Raw genomic sequence first — 19,798 nt, 5'->3', positions numbered from 1 at the left:
CATTCCACAAACAAAAAGCTCAAATCTCATCAGAATGGACAAAACCTCTACATGAACAGCTGAATATATCAGCCCATCATATGCAAACAAAAACAGACCCACTTTCTCCCACCCTCTTTAAACGACACTCACTGACTATAAACAGAGGTCTGACTCAGTGCCACAACGTCGCTGGAAAATCCAATATACAACACGGCAACAAAAAAATGAAAGAAACAAAGTCAAAATAAATAAAGATAAGACAAGTAAGTTTGTATATTAATATTCACTAAATAAGCAAAGTCAATTTTTTCGGATACCAAAGTTTGCCAACTGTAATTACACGTTGTAACACCAGATGTATTTTTTAGTCTGATATAAACTTGACATATTATGAAAAGTTAAATTAAAAAAGCAGTAACAGAAAACACTGAATGTTTGAGATAAGTTTATTCATAATTTACGTCTTTCCAAAGTAATTCTTGTCGTCTACCTACAATTGCAGCCGGAAGTAAGGACCATTTACATTTTGTCTGCCACTTGTTGTAGATGGGTTTTACAAAATATGGTGCTTCATTTAGTGTTCAACGAAATTTGAATAAAGTATCACTAGAAGCTGAAGTATGCATTCACCGAACAGACAGTAGCAGTGTCAAATCTTCAACAGTTACTCCTTCTAAGGACTATATTTTTCAATCATCTTAGTCATTTTGTGAATAAAATCATTGTTACTGACAGACGGATCATCAGAGTTAAGAGGTAGGATGAACAGACACTAGAATGTGGGACAAAAGATGGAATAATCATTTCCCACTGTTTTTGAGGCGTAGGCAGATATGTCAGAAGCATTCTCAATGGTTGATAACACCTCTATCCCCTGAATCAATGTTCGGATTTCAATGAAGTAGGAGGGAAAGCAAGTTGTCTCTCTAGGTGGCATAAGGGGTTCACAGACAATGAAAGGATCAAGAGTTTGAGGATAATTTTGATGGCTTGGATTATAGTGAGAGATGTAGGAAGTTGGAGGTCCCATAGATTTCTACTCAAGGATCGAAGGTTGTACATGGGCAAGTGATAACAAGTATGCCAGCAAGCTTGGTGTCTGATGGAAAAAGTAGAGTACTGACAACTGAAAAGTGTGGTGCAGGGGACACAGCAGAAAAGCAATTCGAGGAGCTAACAATTACAGTAAACGGGATTAAAACCAGCTGCAATAGGGGCATTAACCGAGTAAGCAGCCAGGTGTGCAGATTAGGCAGGTGTTAAGTGCATGGTATGCAGTGCTTAAATTAAGAATGTGGTTTCTGGTGCTCAGCATCGGCACTTAAATGTCAACACAAGCACTTATGACAGTCTGCCACTTGGTGGCGCTGTCTATCTGATTTAAAGGTGAACAAAGCAACAGTTGTTTATCACTTCAATGTACATTAAAAAAGAATACCATTCTTACAACTTTGGGGGCCCAAAATAGACTGAGTTGTCACACTTGCAGAAGTGTGGTGGTTAGTAATTGTATTTGTACTGTCACTGGCAGCGCTGGTAGGCGTGATGAGTAGCGCGACCTGCAGTGGCCTCCTGATGAGGGCCCTGGAGCTTACTTTTTTTGCAAATGAAGCACTGATGGCATGAATCAGCTGCGGGTCTCTGGTGAGCAAGGTTTAGGGTCTCATTTCTCCGTCTTCTCATAGAGAGAACCTGACATTCGGAGCAGCAGACAAGGAAGGTTCACCATCTCTTTCTTGACGCGATTGAGTATTAATGCCCTCATAACATGTGGCATGTAATTTGTGTGAATACACAGTTTCCTGCTTTTTAGTACTCACTGTGGAGGAGGTTATAGGGGATCAACTCTTGATCCCAGGTGGTACCAAAAAGTGGTACCCACAATCTAGGCAATGCATGGGAGGCATTACTACCACTAAACTCACAGCATAGCCTCTCATAATGATTGTAGGTTCTTCACTCAGTGTTAATTTTTCAAGCCAACTGCAATCCATGTTAACTTGTGGTGCTCTGAACGCGTAACCCTGACTGCCAATGCTACCAACAAGGCCAAAGTAGACACTTTTTAGGGCACACTTAGTAAATTTTGTGATGCGCCTAAATCTCAAGTCACGCTTTGCACCAATACAATGGAAAAGATATAGGGGTCGATTCCCATATACATTTTCGGCCATTAACGCTTGTTTGCCACAGAAAATATCTATTTTTACTTACAAGTAGTTCAGAAATGGATTCCAGGCAGGTGTAAATCATTCTACTACTGCGGATTGATCTACCACAAGTGCGGACAAATTTACAGTATTATATTTCATGCAAGGTATTGGAAATGAGTGTTCCAAGGCGAAGTTAGACTTTAATGTTTGTGAACGCCCACAATCATGCATGGATATCCACAAAATGAAACCCAATCCTTTTTCATCCTGGAAAAAGCTAACGATTTACTTCAGGGCAGTGTTAAAATAACGCGCCTCCCGATTTGTTCGGGTATTAGAGGAAGGGCATTCTCCATACAGAAAAAATTGCTCCCCCACAGAGAAATAAAGACAGAAAGAAAAATGTTTTTTTTCCAAATTAGTCTGTCTTTGCCAATGAGCAGAATTGAATTCAATTGCGCATAGAAGATATCGGAAGACCTACAAAAAGTCACAGGGCATATCATCATTAAACTTTATTTGGTCGTGAGACCATAAAAGTACAAGGCAGAAATAATAGAACCCTGGACACCTGTATCTGATATCTCTTTCCAGGGACACTAATACACCTGTCATGCAAATTATGAAAAAGTGCAAAAGTATGTTCGGGCAGGGTCAATTTATCGTCGTTGATAGCCGGGCCCGGGGATGACTAGGTGCTCTATGTTCCAGAGTGGCCACTTGTGATCCTCTATAGAAGGCGTCACTGGATGTCACTATTTGTTTCTCCTGGGAAAAATTAAAATAAACGAAGTTTTCCAAAATCGTATGACCACGCGATACACAGCGATGACATTGCTTGTGAAAGCTTCACTTCTAAGTGAGATATCTTTCATTATTAACATATTAAACATTTGCATGATTGTTCACCAGACCTGCCTCTTAATATTCGACCTCTATTTATCCAGAAACGTCGTACTTTGAGGGGGAATTTGATTTTTTTTTAAACACGTGGCCGGCAATATGATTCGGAATCGTCTGTCTCATTCACAGCGGGCATACATTGTGAAGTTTGGATTAATGCGAGCATACTCTCAGTTAATGATTGTTTCAAATGTTGGCAAGAAAGTCTTTAGTTGTAAGATTTCCGAGACCGGTTGCTCCTGTATTTCCTGGTAAAAGTCGAGCCCGGTGAGCAGCTCCACGTCCCGGACACGCGCTGAATGAGCTCTCAGCCTCTCTTCCACCCAATCAGCTGCCGGTTTACTGTCCTGCAAAGAGCAAATAGAGATAAGGTTAGCAGCTGCCGTGCCACTTCAAGTGCGCGAGGCTTCTGTTTGAACAGCTGTCTCTTTAGTCAAGTGCATGTGTGCTCAGGCGACATTTCACATTATATATTGACTGAAAAAGGGAATCAGGCTCGAAAGTAATTATTCGTCTGTGTCGCAGCTGATTTTAGTCGCGGGGCCCTCCTAATGCTAAAGCTCATGTGGAAACGACCACGTGGCAGGGTGTACGGTTGACATGTTTGCTCATAAACTCAGTATTACATTTTATTCTATAGCACAAAGGTTTGTGTTTCTTAGTTTATACAAATGTAGGAATGGGAAAGTTATGCCTAAATATGCTATATAGTGTATTTTTGACACACGAGGCCTTATGTAATTTTTACCACTTGTGCAAAATTGGATTAACATATGGCTGCATACTGCTGCTTGCAGATATGCAAATGAGCAAATAGGATTTGATGCAAATTCAAGTTTTGCATAGGGGCAACAGCATAGCTGCCAAGGTTTCAGATTGCAAGGTGTGACATTTTCATAATTTAGGTGTAATTATGAGTGACATTTCAACAACTATGAGTGACACTTTTTTGCGAGCAAAATCAAGCAACGAAGACGATAGAAACATATACATATCATAAATTACACCCATTTGAACAAAGTGACTGCGCCAGGAAAGGCATATTTTCACAGCATAGGAAGTCAGTGCAACGGAGGGAGATCATGACTTACACCATCACCTCCAAGTTTTCAGATTGGTTGTGTATGACATTTCCATTGTTTCGTAATACAGACCGCCTGTGACAAGGGTGGCAGATGGGCTGTTGCTCAGATTAGCTTCGAGAATCATAAATATGTCCTATGTGTGGTGTATGGTTCTAATACAGATGAACCGATGCTTTTTGATCAGCTGAACATTAAACTTTTATATTGGGAGGGAGAACTTATCATCATGGGGGATTTTAACTGTATTATGGACCATAAGATAGACACAACTAGGTCTGGCAGTTACCAAAGGATGCATAAAACCAGGTCGTCCATTCTTGACCTAGCCGTATCCACAACATCAAAGACACTTGGCGGTATCTATATCCAAAAACACCGGGATATACATACTATTCCGCGCCTCATAAACTCTGTTCAAGACTGGATATGGCATTAATAAGCGATAACTTACTAAAGATCAGCTCCATGGTTCTATGCCCCTGAATTTCTTCGGATCATAACGCAATAATGCTGATATTCACTTCAACACACAATAGGACTTCTCTCAGACCATTCTCCTTCCCTAGACACTTAGTTTCAGACTCACTTTATATGATGCAACTTAAATCGCATCTTATAGAATTTATAGACATTAACATGGACTCAGCTGCATGCTGCACGGTATGGGATGCTTGCAAAGCAAGTATCAGGGGCTTTACTCAGGCTTATGTGATTAGACAAAACCTGGAACGCAGAAAGCACAATGCCTTGTTGATTTCAAAAATAACTACTCAAGAAGAAATACTGGCCACAGCACTTCGACTAAATTTGTTAACGACTACAGAAATTGGCCTTAAACTTGGCTTATTAAAAAGAGAAGCAAAGACTAAGTTCATCCAGAAGAGCAGTGCTAGCATTAATAAATTTAAAATAGCACAATATGAGGGGGGAGAGGGGGGATAAAATCGGCAAAATCTTGGCCTATAAAGTTGCTGAGGACAGAGCAGGCACTTTGATCACAAATATTCGGGGGCTCGGCAACAAAATTTATAACCAGCCACTAAACATATTAAAACAATTTGCTGATTTCTATAGAACATTATATACCCCAGAAATTGCGCCTAACTCAGACACAATACGGGAATATGTTGACAAGCACTCAACAAACACACAGAACATTTCAGGAATGGACTCATTGTCTGACGATATAACCATGGCAGAATTACATCCGGCCATTGCTTTACTACCTGCAGGAAAAGCGGCGGGGGAGGACACAATACCTTTGGAGATATATAAACCGTGTTTAGTGGAATTGGAATCTCTGCTGCTGAAGGTAATGCAATCTGTTGGGCTAAACGGAAAGGCTCCTAAATCATGGAACAGGGCGAAAAGAATCTTTTTTTTGAAGAAAGACAAGCCGAAGGAGGAGAGAGGGTCATATCGACCCATCTCTCCGATAAATACTGACGCAAAAATATTCGCAAAAATTCTAGCATTAAGACTGGCCCTTATCCTGCCTCAAATTATTAACCCACAGCAACATGGGTTTATAACCGGGAGAGACACTACAACGCATGTTAATATGGCCATCACGGCATTTGATGTAGCAGAGACAGAGTCCACCCCACTCGGCATGATCCTATTAGACACCGAGAAGGCCTTTGACCGAGTGGGGTGGGACTATCTCTGGTGCGTCCTGTCTAAAATGGGGTTTGGGGGGCAATTTCTGTGGGGCATGCAGGCGCTGTACGATAACCCAACGGCCTGCACCAGCTATGGGGGCCTGACCTCTCCAGATTTTTTAATCCTACGTGGCACTCGTCAGGGATGCCCCCTTTCACCTCTCTTATTTGCCCTCTCATTAGAACCTTTTCCGTCTGCTCTTCAGTCCCAAACCCAGATTGTACCTTTTAGATCCGGCTCACAGGCGCTAAAAATAAGAATTCCAACGGTGACAATTGCCCGTACTCTTTCAACACTCAGTCGAGGATGCTAAGGTAACACTTGTACCTGCTCCAAAACCAGAGACGAAGAAGCAGCAATTTAAATATTACGCCACTCGCCTGTACAGATTTACAGAAGCGGCGGTCAAAACTACCGACACTACCGGAGTGCCCGTGGGGGCGCCGGTAGGATACCACCTCTGACCCACCAGACATTGGTCCTATCATTCGGAAAACAAGCCAAATCTACACAGGACCACTCTATCAACAGTTAGGTGAAACCCAAAAGCTCGGAGGGAGTCGGACCCAACCAGCTTCATTGGTGGCTGATCCAGACATTCAGTGCGATTAAGGCCAAGCCTCCCCCTACCCCCACCCCTTGCCCACGTCCTGAAGAAGACCCGCAGCTGAGGAAACACAAATCCCGAAAGCATCAGGGTCGAAACGTCGACGCCCTTTACCTAAAGTGCCTGTACCCGAGTTTGCCCCTTTTTTTCCCCCCCATTCTCCGCCCTTGAAAAAATTTGGACTGGCTTGTTCAACCAGCGGAAGCATTACCGCCTTGTTGTGTTTTGTAAATATCGAAATTCATTTTATGATTGTTCTTTTACTCCTTCTCTTCACTTGAGCACCCCTTTCCTTTCTTCGACTATAACTCTTATAGTCTTTGCGCCGTGTACAAATAGAATTGTCATTTTTTGATTTTGTAAATAAATGTAATTGATTTTTGATAACATAAAATTTGAAATGTGGATGTTGTGTTTATCTTACATCTGTTCCCGAGAGCACAATTGTCCACCGTTGGGTACTGTTTCAGTAAGCAACACCTAGAGTATAACAACTATTTCAAAAACTTTTCTCTCCCACATAGCTTGATTCTAAGTATGCAGATTTAATCGCATCCTCTTTATTCAAAAAGTTTTCTTGATAACATCTATCGGATTAATAGTCTAGGACCATTGTTTTCAATATCATTCATACCCAGGTCCTTTGATTTTGTGGGCGACACCCCATTGATTTAATGGGCTAAAAATAACAGCATATGCTGACGATATTGCGGTCTATTCTCAGGATATTGTGGAGGCACTACAAGGTATCGCCCTAGAGGCTGGTAAATTCGGGAAAGTGTCAGGTTATAAACTTAATTTACAAAAGACACAAGTTATAGCTAACTATACCCCAGCTGTGGCGGTTCCCGAGATTTGCAAAGTTGCTACATATCTAGGGGTCAAAATAACTGCCAAATTGAAGGAAATCAACAATTTAAATTACAACGAACTAACTAAATCCACTATTCTACTATTAAAAAAGTGGCACAGATTACCCCTGAATCTAATTGGTAGAATTAACCTAATTAAGATGAAGGTACTGCCTAAATTCGTATACTTATTTCGATCTATCCCACTGGCACTAAATAATTTGTTTTTTAAGCAATTAGACGGAGCACTCAGCAGCTTTATCTGGGGTTACAAAAAAGAGAGAAGGTCGCTGAATCTTCTGAAAAACAATACGAGTGAGGGAGGGCTTAATTTTCCTGATTTTAAGATGTACTTTTGGTCTGCTTTTGTTTTACGCCTCCGCTCTCTACTTAACAGAGGAAGGGCACTGTTTTTTCACTGTTTTATGCTAAACATGACTCAAATATGTTTCTGTTACGGGTAAACGACCCCAACTACTATAAAAGGGTCAAATTCAAGACCACAAGGGACATAATAAAGATTTGGGGCAATATATTAACTTTCTGCAAAACCACTTTCTTCCATTCAAAGCTACAGCTGTGGGGGAATCCGGGTCTCCCGGGAATCTTCAATGACAACATCGCTCATAGTTGGTCTAGGTTAGGAATTAGCGTCTTAGGGGACCTATATGGCACACAAGGGTTCTTAGATTTCAATACTCTTAAATTGATATATGATCTACCTGAAACTATGAGGTACAAACACCTACAGATGCACGATTATCTGATCAACAAAAAACAGGTTCAGAAGGTTTCTGATTGTGACATATGTTATGTTTTGTTATGTTAAGGGGCATTTGTTAAGCGCACTGTCACCGTGGGTTTCCTGGCGCTGATAGGACACTGAGACTGAGCAGGATGGACTTTATTGGGGATGTGAAAAGAGCAGAGTTTTTAAAGACTTCCTAAATGATGCAAGGGAATATGAGGATTTGAGTGAGAGTGGGAAGGAATTCCATAACTTAGGGGCCAGGTGAGAAAAACTACGGCCACCTAATTTGGTAAGCTTAAACCGGGGAGTGACTAGGAGCTGGAGGTGAGTAGACCTCAGAGTTCGGGAGGGGCAGTAGGGAGTGGCCAGGGACTTCAAGAAAGCAGGAAAGGGACCAGTCAAGGCTTTGAAGACCAGGCAGCCGACCTTAAAGGCTATTCTTTCGCTGACTGGTAGCCAATGTAATTGATGTAGTAAGGGTTTGGCCAACTGCCATCTGGGGATTTTAAATGCCAGTCTGGCAGCCTGGTTTTGAATGATCTGTAGTCGAGACAACAGGGATTTAGAAAGGCCGAGATACAAAGAATTAGAGAAGTCCAGGCGGGACATCACCAATGCTATTAAAACTTGTAGCAGAGCTTCAGGGGTCAAGAGGTGGGCGACTTTCCGTATCCTGTGTAGTTGGAACATACAGGTAGATGTTACAGCGCTCACCTGGGCCTTAAGAGTGAGCTCAGAGTCGATAATGACGCCGAGACTCTTTACGCAGCCAGCAGGGGGGGGAGATGGACCAAGCTCAGGTGGCCAATATTGAGGGCCCCAATGGGAAACGCTTCTCCCAGGAAGGAGGAGCTCAGTTTTCCCAGGGTTGAGCTTTAGCTGATTTTGGTTCATCCAATGCTGGATGTGTATCATGACCGCCTTGACGTTGGTGACGGCGTCAGGGGAGGAGAGGGGAAAAATAATTTGTAAATCGTCCGCGTAATTAAATACGGTGACGTCCCAACTGCCCAGGGAGTGGATAAGAGGCTGAAGGTACAAATTAAAAAGGAGGGGGGAGAGGGAAGAACCCTGAGGGACCCCACAAGATGAAGGTGCACTGGTGGCGCTGAAGGGGCCCAGACTGACTGCTTGGGATCTACCCTCCAGGAAGGATTTAACCCAGGACAAGGCAGGCCCGCGGACTCCGGCGGACTCGACACGGTGGAGTAGGATGTTGTGGTCCACCGTGTCGAATGCTGCCGACAAATCCAGTAGGACCAATGCTTGGGGGCGGCCTCTGTCAGCATTACATCGGAGGTTGTCCAACACGGCAAGGAGCACAGCCTCGGTGGAATGGGCTGGTCTGAAGCCGGCCTGGTTCATTTCCAGGAAGTTGGACTCCTCGATGAATTGCGAGAGGCAAGTGGTCACATGTGCCTCCAAGATTTTTGACAGGTAGGGCAGGAGAGAGATGGGCCGGTAATTTGCGAGGACCGCTGGGTCCGCACCAGTTTTTTTTAGCAAGGGCACCAGTACAGCCTCCTTAAAAGAACTAGGAACTGTGCCGGAGTTGAGGGAGGTGTTGAAAAGGGGTAAAATACAGTGCGGGAAAGAATGACAGATGTCGCGGAACACAGAAGGGGGACAGCAGTCCTTGGGGGAACCAGATTTCACCCGAGTGGCCAACTTGGCTAGGGAGTCGGGATTAAGTGTGGGGAAACAAATCAAAGTAGAGGTGTTGATAGGAGGAGCTGCAGCTGTTGCTGAGGGAGAGGAGTGAGAGATGGAGTTTTTAATTGCCAGAATCTTATCGATGAAGAAGGTGTTCAAGGCATTGCAAGACTCTGCGGAAGGGGGCAGGTTCGGGAGTGTCCTGGTGTCCGATGTGAGTTCGCCGAGGACCTTGAATATCTCTTTGGATTTGTTGGGAGCTGTAGATATTCTGTTCGAAAAATAGGCGACCTTGGTAGTAGTAATGGCTTTTTTATATGCCTTGCGTGCAAGCACGTACACCTCCCTGTCTGTACTGAGATAATTGCGCCTCCACCTGCGCTCCAATTGGCGCAGCTCGAGGTGTTGTAACTTCAGAGTTGAGTTAAACCATTTATGAGATTTACTGTGGCGGGAACGGGGAAAGCGAGACAGGGGGGCGAATTTGTCACTAGCGGTAGTAAGCCAATGGGCAATATTGGCGTCCAGAGTGTTGACGCCGGAATTATTGCTGGGTGGTGGCTGAGTCTCCGCAAGGAAGGAGAGAAAGGCAGGGGAATCAAGGGTGTTCCATTTCCGAGCAATCCCGCCCTCCCGCGATGCCGGCGTGCCCGCTGCGCCCGTCCGCTGCGCTCCCTAAAGGGGGGGGGGGGCATTTTATAGGGCTAATGGTGTGAGGGGCCGAGCGCTATACCGCTCGCCTAGTGACCCTCCTCACCCAAGATGGCGGCCAACTACGAGTCCCGGCAGGACTTTAATCTCCTGCAGGGGCCGAGTGGTGAAGAAGGGGAGTAGGTGCAGCGCAGATAATGCCCAGCGCGCCCACAAAGGTACCTGCACAACAAAAGATTAGTTAAGAGCACAATCAATAAAATTGCATTAAAATGCGCGGGGTGCGCGAATTGCAACAAGCGAGTCACATAAATCCCATAAGTCGCTCAAGTAAGCCTCGAGCGTCCAATCAATTGGGGGCCAGGATGTTGTGACTTTTATAGGGCTAATGGTGTGAGGGGCCGAGCGCTATACCGCTCGCCTAGTGACCCTCCTCACCCAAGATGGCGGCCAACTACGAGTCCCGGCAGGACTTTAATCTCCTGCAGGGGCCGAGTGGTGAAGAAGGGGAGTAGGTGCAGCGCAGATAATGCCCAGCGCGCGACCACAAAGGTACCTGCACAACAAAAGATTAGTTAAGAGCACAATCAATAAAATTGCATTAAAATGCGCTGGGTGCGCGAATTACAACAAGCGAGTCACATAAATCCCATAAGTCGCTCAAGTAAGCCTCGAGCGTCCAATCAATTGGGGGGCCAAGATGTTGTGACTTTTATAGGGCTAATGGTGTGAGAGGCCGAGCGCTATACCGCTCGCCTAGTGACCCTCCTCACCCAAGATGGTGGCCAACTACGAGTCCCGGCAGGACTTTAATCTCCTGCAGGGGCCGAGTGGTGAAGGGGAGTAGGTGCAGCGCAGATAATGCCCAGCGCGCGACCTGTCTATACTCTTTAAAAAGCAAGTCAGTAATAAGCGAAGCTTATAGTCTCTTAATCGGTCTTAAATCAAACAACAGTCCTAAATTAGCTGATAAGTGGGGCAGACTACTGGGTCTAAATATAACATCAAAACAGATCGAGTGTTCCCTGTCAAATATCAATAAGCGAGTACGGTCATCTAGTTTAAGGCTCCAACAATTTAGAACGACCTGCATGCTATATTACACGCCCGAAAGAATCTCCAAATGGTCCTCTAACAACTCCTACAGCGATCGCACGAAATGCCCCAAATGTTTTACCGAGGCAGCCGATCTGGCAAATATGCTGTTCTCTTGTCCCAATCTTAAGGCCTTTTGGGGGGATATTCAGAAGGTTTTGAAAATTAAGCAGATTCAGCTGCCTATATTTACTGCTGCTTCTGTATTGTTAGACATCTATCCTGTCTCTTTCGCACAGGCTGCCTTGGTTACTATACTTATGTCTTGTGCAAAATTAACTCTGGCCAGAGCTTGGACCTGCTCCGAACCACCCACGGTCTGGGACTGGTGGGCACTTGTAACTGAGATTCACTCGATGGAGCTAGCATTAGCGAATCTCAGGGGAACACGATCATTGAGCAAATACGGAAAAAATTGGGGAACTTTTGTGGAATGATGGTGCTTTCTCCCCCTGTTAAGCATAGGCAAACATTGTGTTTTAACGCTTCTAATAACGAGTTTGTTCTTCTTTCTTTATAACTTGTCTCCAGGGTAATTTATTTTGGCTGTGCGTTGAAAGAATGCTATAACTTCTTGAAAATGTATTAGCGAATTTTATTTTTTTTCTGTTTTCTTTATTATATATACATGTCCGCTAATATATGTATAAATGTATGTTTTCCTTGTCAGCCTATTAATAAAAATTAATAAAAAAAAAAAAGACATTTCCATTGTTTCAATGCACTTCTGAGTGGCACTGAACTGCAAATGAGTGAAACTGACAGTGATATTGAAAAAGCTAAAATACAAGATTCTTCAAACTATTGAGAAGTGAGAAGGTTTAAAAAATACTTGACACTAATGCAAAACTCCTGAAAACCGCTTTCTGAGTTGATTAAATAAAAACAGTTGAGGCACCATTGTTCATCTTAAGTAAGTAACTCTGCTGTATCAGCCAGTATAGACAAAGCTGAAGGAGACGTGTTTTGCATAAGTTGCACTCTCTGTCCATTTAGGCTTGCTGCCATAATTATTTTTGATCCAAACAAAAATCACGAGTTTAACCCAGCACACCCACGCACTCCCAACAGGCCCAACAGGCCCACAAATAGACTTAAATAATCACCCCATATATTTACTGACCTGCTGTCTCGAGACTGGCGGCGGATGGCAGCGGAACAGCAACAGAAGGGAAAGCTGCAACCTGTAACATCCGTGTCTCAGGGGTAAAATCACCATGGTCTCAGCTGTCTGCTGTACCAGTGGGCACTAACAATACCAAGTGACACAAGGGCAGTCGTTTTGGCTTCATTGAAGCTCTAGGCCGGCCCGCCCATCCAGCGCCCATTTATCCACTGACACCGACTCCCTCACTAACCAGACACTTCCGCCCCCCACACCATGTCCTGGGAACAGGCTTCATCTCTGTGTAGTTCTGCGGTCAAAAGGGATGAGCAGCAGCCTAATATCATAAACATATGCTAAGTCAGATCACCGCTGATGGCGTCTAATCTAACACCCGCGCTTTCACTCTGCTATTCATGCATGAAAAGGCTTGTTAACAGTGTAGGCCTAGGAAATCAGCTTACTTGGGAATGAGAACGAGCCGACAGCAATTGGCGGATGCAAGCTATACGAAAGTGACACCGTCGTGGACTTTCACTTACTTAAAGAGTGACGACCCGACTGCTGGTCACTTACTGCACTGCTGCAACGCCACGATGTGCACTCTGCCTCTGTCTTCATGTTCCAGGCAGCTTCTGGACACACTCGAGTCAACACCTCGACCCCCAGCCCCCGGCCCCCAGGCCCCGGCCCCGGCGCGGCCGCTCGCAGTCCTGGCCAGAGATGCCTGTCGCTGGCTCAGCTGCCAGGTCAAGGTGGGTAACGGCTGCCCGCCGCAATTGATCATTCATTCCCCCTCTTGAGCCACGGCAGACGTCCATGAGAGAGACTCTAGTCTTGTGCTGCCTGCAGTGCACTCCACTGACTCCACTGACTCGGATTCCCCCGCCTCTTTTGCCTACTTCCTCCGGACATGACATCCGGATTTTAATCCCGACCCCCATGGTGCCACGGTTATTGACAGCACAGAATAGACTAAGAGGGCAGCCCTCCCCCTGCCCCCCCCCCTAGTTAGAGCAGTGTGAGTCTGAGTGAGCCGCGCAGCGCGCTGGCGCCACAACCTTTTGCCCGCATTCATTGTTTGCAGACTGCAGAGTTACATTGTAGCGATTGCAGCCGCTCCAAAGAGCTGAGCGCGCCGCAGATTGTTTAACTACTTAGGAACTCAGCTCAACAAGCAGCACGTCTCTCTCTCGGAGCAGCAGAGAGCTGGGGCATTTTGCCACCTGCCAGGCGCGCTGGTGGCGCGCCTGGCAGGTGCCAAAATGCGTGCCAAAATGCGTGACAATGCATTTCAGTGCGGTGATGCGGAACACCGCACTGAAATGCGTGAGCGTCACACCTGATGCGTGACGCTTGGCAGGACTGCAACAGATGGAGCATTCAGTGGTGCAGCCTATAGGTAGGGTGACGCAGGCTGTGAGGCAAACAAGGAAAATCGCACAGTTTCATAGTTAAAAGGCATCTATAATGAGGAGTGCTAGAACTGCGATACCCAATGGATGTCTTGGCATGTATGTTGTGTTCCCAGGTCCGCCCGTGAGTGCAACGTGATTTGCTGTGTCATTCTGGGCTAGCTCTTGAGTCTGCAGATTTCCCCCACTTGTCTAAAAGAGCAGTTTCAATATGAGAAAGGATCAGCGTTGAAGGCTGAGTCAAAAAACGTCGAAAAGTTTGAAGATTGGTTGGAGAACCGTTTGGAAAATACGGAGTTGGTTAACTGAAGGCTAGATTCCGTGCTGAATTTGAGCCTGTGGTTGCAGACGCGGGGCATCCCCTCTAATTTTTGGGCACAGAACTTTTTTTATCAGCTGACTTTGACCCAGAGCAATGCAGAAAAGGGAAAAAGAAAGTTAAGGAAGCAGTCACAAGAGAGAAAGTAGGGATAAAAAGAACGTAAAGGAGTTAGCTAAAGAGTCAGGGAGTGTAGGCTGGAGGAAGAAAGTCTGTTGAGGCTAAATCAAGGTCAGGCAACGTCTCTATTCGGCAACCCGCTCACTCTGCAGCCCTTCTGGTAGGCTTCTAAGCAAAACATTAAGGTGTCGTACCTATCTTTTTTTTTTTTTTTACAGACAAAACACTGGAATGCAGTAGCTTATTTCTGAAAGTTGGGGATTAGTGGAAACAGGGACAGGTAAGAGGGAACAGCGAGAGAGACTGAGAAAGAGAGAGAGAGAGAGAGAGAGAGAGAGAGACGACAAATCAGAGAAATTGTAAGAGGAGCAACCTCCCACCCAAGCCTTTCCTGTGTGCCATGTCTTTAGTCTCATATTGATGATTGGACCCTCAAAGTGTCTACAAAATGAGGACATGTACACATCAAAAATAGTGCAAAATCTGTTTGTTTAATTTTCTTAACAACGCATATTCATGGAACTGGATTTGTTTGTTAGAAATGTATTGACTGTATTGAAGGTTATCATGCATATGTTGTCTATTGAGCGGACACATAGGAGTGGAGGAGGGGGTTTCCTTTTTGCAAAATTGATGCCACAAATTAGTCTGGGGATCCTTACAATATCAAAACAATCATTTCTTAAAAGTACTCTTGGCTCGACATTTAGTCAAGCAGACCGAGGTTGAAATTTCACTCTTTGGAAGTCCTGCGGTGGTGTAGGAATGCAGCAGTTTAAGAACAAGTAACAAAACGGCCAAACAAATTTCCTACAACTAAACGTAATTTGTAACCTATTAATCACAAAATATGAGATGAAAAATGGTACAGGGAAAGCGAAGGAAAATAGTCATTGGATGTATAATGATACTGTTCTACAAACGTATTAAATAAAAAGAAAATCTCTAAAGCCAACAATAAACAGTGCCTCTCTGGGGCATCCAGCTAGATTCATCAACCAAAATTGCGATCGCAATAGTTGCGAAACAGCTATTGCGATCGCAATTTATGTACCAGCAATTCATGAATGAAAAACCAACCAAATTGCGAATTTGCAAAAAATATCTTGCGAGTTTGCAATTAAATTTGCAGAATCAACGTGGAACCCCCTTTGCGATTCTGTAATAGCGATGTTCCACTGATTCTGCGAATTAATTAGCGAACTCGCAAATTAATCGCAAATCCAATTAATCAAAAATCGCAATTTGGGAAAAAAAACAAATCGCTATTAGCGAGGCGCAAATTAAGGAGAAGTCAAACCAGGTGGTAACCATGAAGTTCAATTGGGAAAAAAAGTAATATTGGGCGGGGCAAAACAAACACACTTAAGGAGACACAGTAGGAGCATGAGGACATTCACAATGCCAGGACTATATATCGTGGCAAGGTGGCTGAGGCTCCAGCGTGCAGCCCGGAACCAACGCAGGATTCAGGAGCGCATCTTCCGGCTGCGGATAACACTCCTGGGCCAGACTGATGAGGAGATCTACTCCAAATACAGGCTGAATGGGGCTATGATTAAGAAGCTCATCGATGACCTTGACCCCCTGATGCAGCACCCAACACGGAGGACCAATGCAGTGCCCACCCATGTCCAGGTCCTGTGCTGCCTGCACCTCCTGGCCTCTGGAAGCTTCCAGGGGATAGTTGCATATGCAGGGGGGATCTCCCAGAGCACACTGTCCCGCTGCCTGCAGAGTTTCCTGGACGCCATGCTGACCCGGATACACCATTACATTACCATCAGTAACAACCAACAGGACTTAAGTCAAACAAAGCTTCAATTCTGCAACATTGCTCAATTCCCCTGTTAAAGATCAATTCAAAATGGTCAGGCGATTTCAGTAGATGTTTCCTAAGTTAAATTTGCCCGGCGTAAAACGCCTCTAGTACCATACGAAGTTATTCAATAAAGAGGCAGGCGCTGGAGACAGGAAGACAGGAAACAAGTTTTATTCCGACGGAGTAGAACACATCAGATCGGACAACAAGGTATCGTCTCGAGGTGCTCTCTCAACCTCTCTGAGACCTGGTCTTTTATACACTGGTTTAAGACATGTGAACGTTCTTTATTACAACAAGGGCATTGTGAAGTATGAGAACGACATCCCTGGCACCCCCCCCCAGTTCCGGCCCATTCCAACACATGACAACAGTAGAGGCCCTTTCCCCTCATATGATTGGGAGGGGCTATCACGCAGCTGAGTGTTCTGCCGATTCCTTGGGAATGTGTGCGCCTGATCGAATCTCAGGGGGTGGGGAGGTCGTGATCAATAGTGGCTCCTTTCAGGAAAGGCGAGTGCATACAGTAATGGGCAATAAACTGTATCCTCGGGCTAAGGGATGACCAGCGGTTCGTACAGGCAGTCGGGCTCAGAGGAAGGGGTCATCAGAGGAGGGGTATTCATGGACGGAAAGGAGGTGTTGGTCAGGCGCGGGGTGTGATTCCCTGAGACAGAGTCATGGGAGGGGAGGGTTCATGACTTGTGCATGTGAGTGCGGGGGCAGCCAGGGTGCGCGGGGAAGGCTTGCAAGGTTCAGGGAAGTGTGCTGACGGGCGATCGTGAACAGGGAGACCATGGTACCTAAAATGGCTGTCGTGTATGTTCATACGTGAATCGACAAGATGGCGTAGATGATGTTTAGTACACGAACTAAAATTCCGCAGTCCTCCCTTTAACATGTCTCGCCAGCTTGTCAGTTCGGATCGATCCCCATGAGACCACGCACCTCTATCTCGTATAGGGGACTCATGTGCTCAGGTTTAAAGTTCAAAGTCTTTGGGCACATACAGTTGGAAATAAGTGCACATAAAGGTGGTAAACATTGAATACCTAGGCAGCACCCACACAGTATCATGATTGGTATCAATAAAAACGTGAACAATCTCCATCCCCAGTTCTTCAAAGTGTCCCAGAACCAGCCTCCAAGCGACCATCCTTCCTGCTCCTGGTGAACCTCTGAGGACAGTCTGTGGAGGTGTTCGATTGCTTTGTAGACTGAAGGTGAGTTATCTGGCACGCAGGTGCAACAGCTGGAGCCGATGATGCGGCATGCTCCTCCGCGGTCGGCCAGAACCACATCTAGAACAAGACGGTTTTGAAGAGCCACCAGGCGGACGGCCTGAAGCTCAGCCGTGTTGTTGGCGAGGATGCCAGCGGTGATGTTAATGGTTGTTTCTAATGCCTGAGTCAGGTGTCGGATAGCGCGGCTATTTGCCATTGGTCCCCACAGAGGAACAAGTCCCTTTGCTGCATCCAGGAACTGTGCTCCGGTGGAGTCGGCTTGTTCAACATCTCCGGCGCGCTTTTGCCGGTGGTGGTTGGCTGGAGCCACATACGTGGGAGGAAGAATGAAGGCGATGTAGCACGTACCCCTCCAGCCTCTTGGGAGCCAAGTGTAAGCTTTGGTGCCACAAACAAAGTACATATTCGGGGAAGCAACAAAGGAGGGGGGGTCAGCTGAGACCAATGTTTTGGTGATGCGACAAGAACTGTGACCCACCAGCTGCGTTCCTTGTCCTTCGAGGCATACGAGTCCTGTGACATTGATGACAGACAGGGCCACGGTCAGGGTGGCAGCCGTTTGTTTCCGCAGGTGGGAGAAGGTGGGTCTGGCTGGATTGTGGAGCACTTGCATTTCGACCCTTTCTTTGGCAGGGATGTTCGTAAGGAAGGTTGAACCTGAAATTGCAGGACAAAAGGGCTTTCCTGTTTTGTTCAGCCAGAACCCATAGTAGAAGTGTGACACTGTCTGACCAGAAGCTGCGTTGTCCTTGTGGCTTTCCTGCATGAGGATCAACCAGGCGAGGCAGGAGCCGTGAACTGAGAAAGGAGAAGGGATGAAGGGGATGGAGTGTCCGGTAGCATGTGGGAGCAACCCACAGATCCAGCAGTTCGTGGCATTTGCAGCAAGGTTGTGCTGGTGCAATAGTTGTACGAAGGAATTGTTCCAGAACTCCCTACGCCTTTCTCGGAGCTGAGGTGAAAGGGTGATCAGGTGGTGCTCTTTCATGGTGGTTGGCTGGACAGTGTTTGGCAACATCTGATGAGCGGGTGTGCTTTCCTCCAAGATCCAGAAGGAAGTCATGAGGAGGAGGCAAAAGAGGAAGACAATGAAGAAAGCGATTGTCTTTGATTTGTGCAAATTGTCAGTCTTTGGATTCCTGTAGTGGGTATTTCCTGTTGCTTCCGACGCCTTCTTATCTGGCGCTTCCATCATCTTCTTATCTGGCGCTTCCATCATCTTCATCTTCAAGGTGCTCGGTAGTGGTCAGAACCACAGACTTTGTTTAGCTTCTCTCTGGGTAACCTTTGGTTGCTTTGGGTCACCGTTCTGAGATTTTTAACTTAGTCAGTGGCCTACTTAGCCAAAGCTCCCTCCTTTCGACGCAGGAAATTCCCTTCTCGGGAAGGCACAGTGGGATCAGAGTGTTTTGCAAGTTCAAGTGCCTCGGTATCAGGATAGCAGTTCAGTGATGGTCGGTCTTTGTTCAGGAGCTCTTCTTGGGTGCTGACGTTGTCTGTCGTGGCCAGGGTCGAGGAAACCTTTTTGCAGTGGTGGGCGTGCAGCCAGTTCTTTTTCCCCTCCACTCGAAGAGCCGTCCGAGTGGTGATCAGTACTTGCCAGGGGCCCGTCCACCGGGGTTCCAGACTCTTCGCTCGTTGAAAGTTCCGGATTAGGATGTAGTCCCCCGGTTGGATATCGTGACCGGGACCCCTGGAAGCATCGGGGATGGCCTGCTGCACCTGTTGATGAATGACAGACAATGTTTTAGTTAACTTGTATAAATAATCTGACAGCAGGACGTCGGGGACGTCGTGAATGGAGGTCGGTTTGGGGGCAGTCCAGAGGTTCATAGGCCGCCCAAACACAACTTCGTAGGGGGTCAAGTGGTGCTTAGTGGGAGTGGAGCGCATCGATAGTAATGCCAGTGGAAGGGCATCTGGCCACTTAAGTCCTGTGGTGGCCACTATTTTTGACAGTTTCAGTTTCAGTGTAGCGTTGTGTCGTTCAACCAGGCCAGCGGATTGGGGGTGGAAGACCGCATGGAACCTTTGTTTTACCCCAACCCCTTCAGGATTAGTTGGATAACTTCAGCTATGAAGTGGGGGCCATTGTCGCTCCATAAAATTCGACAAAGGCCGTAGCGAGGGAAAAACTCTTTCAGTAGTACTTTGGCAGTAGTCATGGCAGTGTTATCACGGGTCGGATAGGCTTCCACCCATTTGCTGAAGGCACATACAATGACCAATACGTACTTCAAGCCTTGGCACCTCTCTAATTGGATGTAATCCATCTGGAGGACCTCAAAGGGGTGGTCGGGGATCCCAAACCCTCCCCGGGGTACCACAGTTCCTTTCCCGGGGTTGTGTTGTAAGCAGATAAGGCACTGCTGGACTAGGC

At 46.0% G+C, this 19,798-nt stretch overlaps 1 protein-coding gene across 2 annotated transcripts in view; it reads right to left on the bottom strand.

Annotated features, from left to right (window-relative positions):
* Window positions 1-410: 410 nt before the first annotated feature.
* The window catches only part of ENPP3 (ectonucleotide pyrophosphatase/phosphodiesterase 3), a 709,442-nt gene continuing 690,054 nt past the window's right edge, over window positions 411-19,798 (bottom strand). For both annotated transcript variants that reach the window (XM_078649216.1, XM_078649217.1), the window contains exon 26: window positions 411-3,385. In XM_078649216.1, coding sequence (XP_078505342.1) covers window positions 3,209-3,385 — 177 coding nt within the window. In that variant the 3' untranslated portion in view covers window positions 411-3,208. The remainder of the gene's footprint in view (window positions 3,386-19,798) is intronic.

The sequence above is a fragment of the Lissotriton helveticus genome, chromosome 6 (assembly GCF_964261635.1).
Source record: "Lissotriton helveticus chromosome 6, aLisHel1.1, whole genome shotgun sequence".
In the NCBI taxonomy this organism is placed as follows: Eukaryota; Metazoa; Chordata; class Amphibia; order Caudata; family Salamandridae; genus Lissotriton; species Lissotriton helveticus.
The sequence above is the reverse complement of the archived record's forward strand: the minus strand, read 5'-3'. Positions and strand labels throughout refer to the sequence as shown.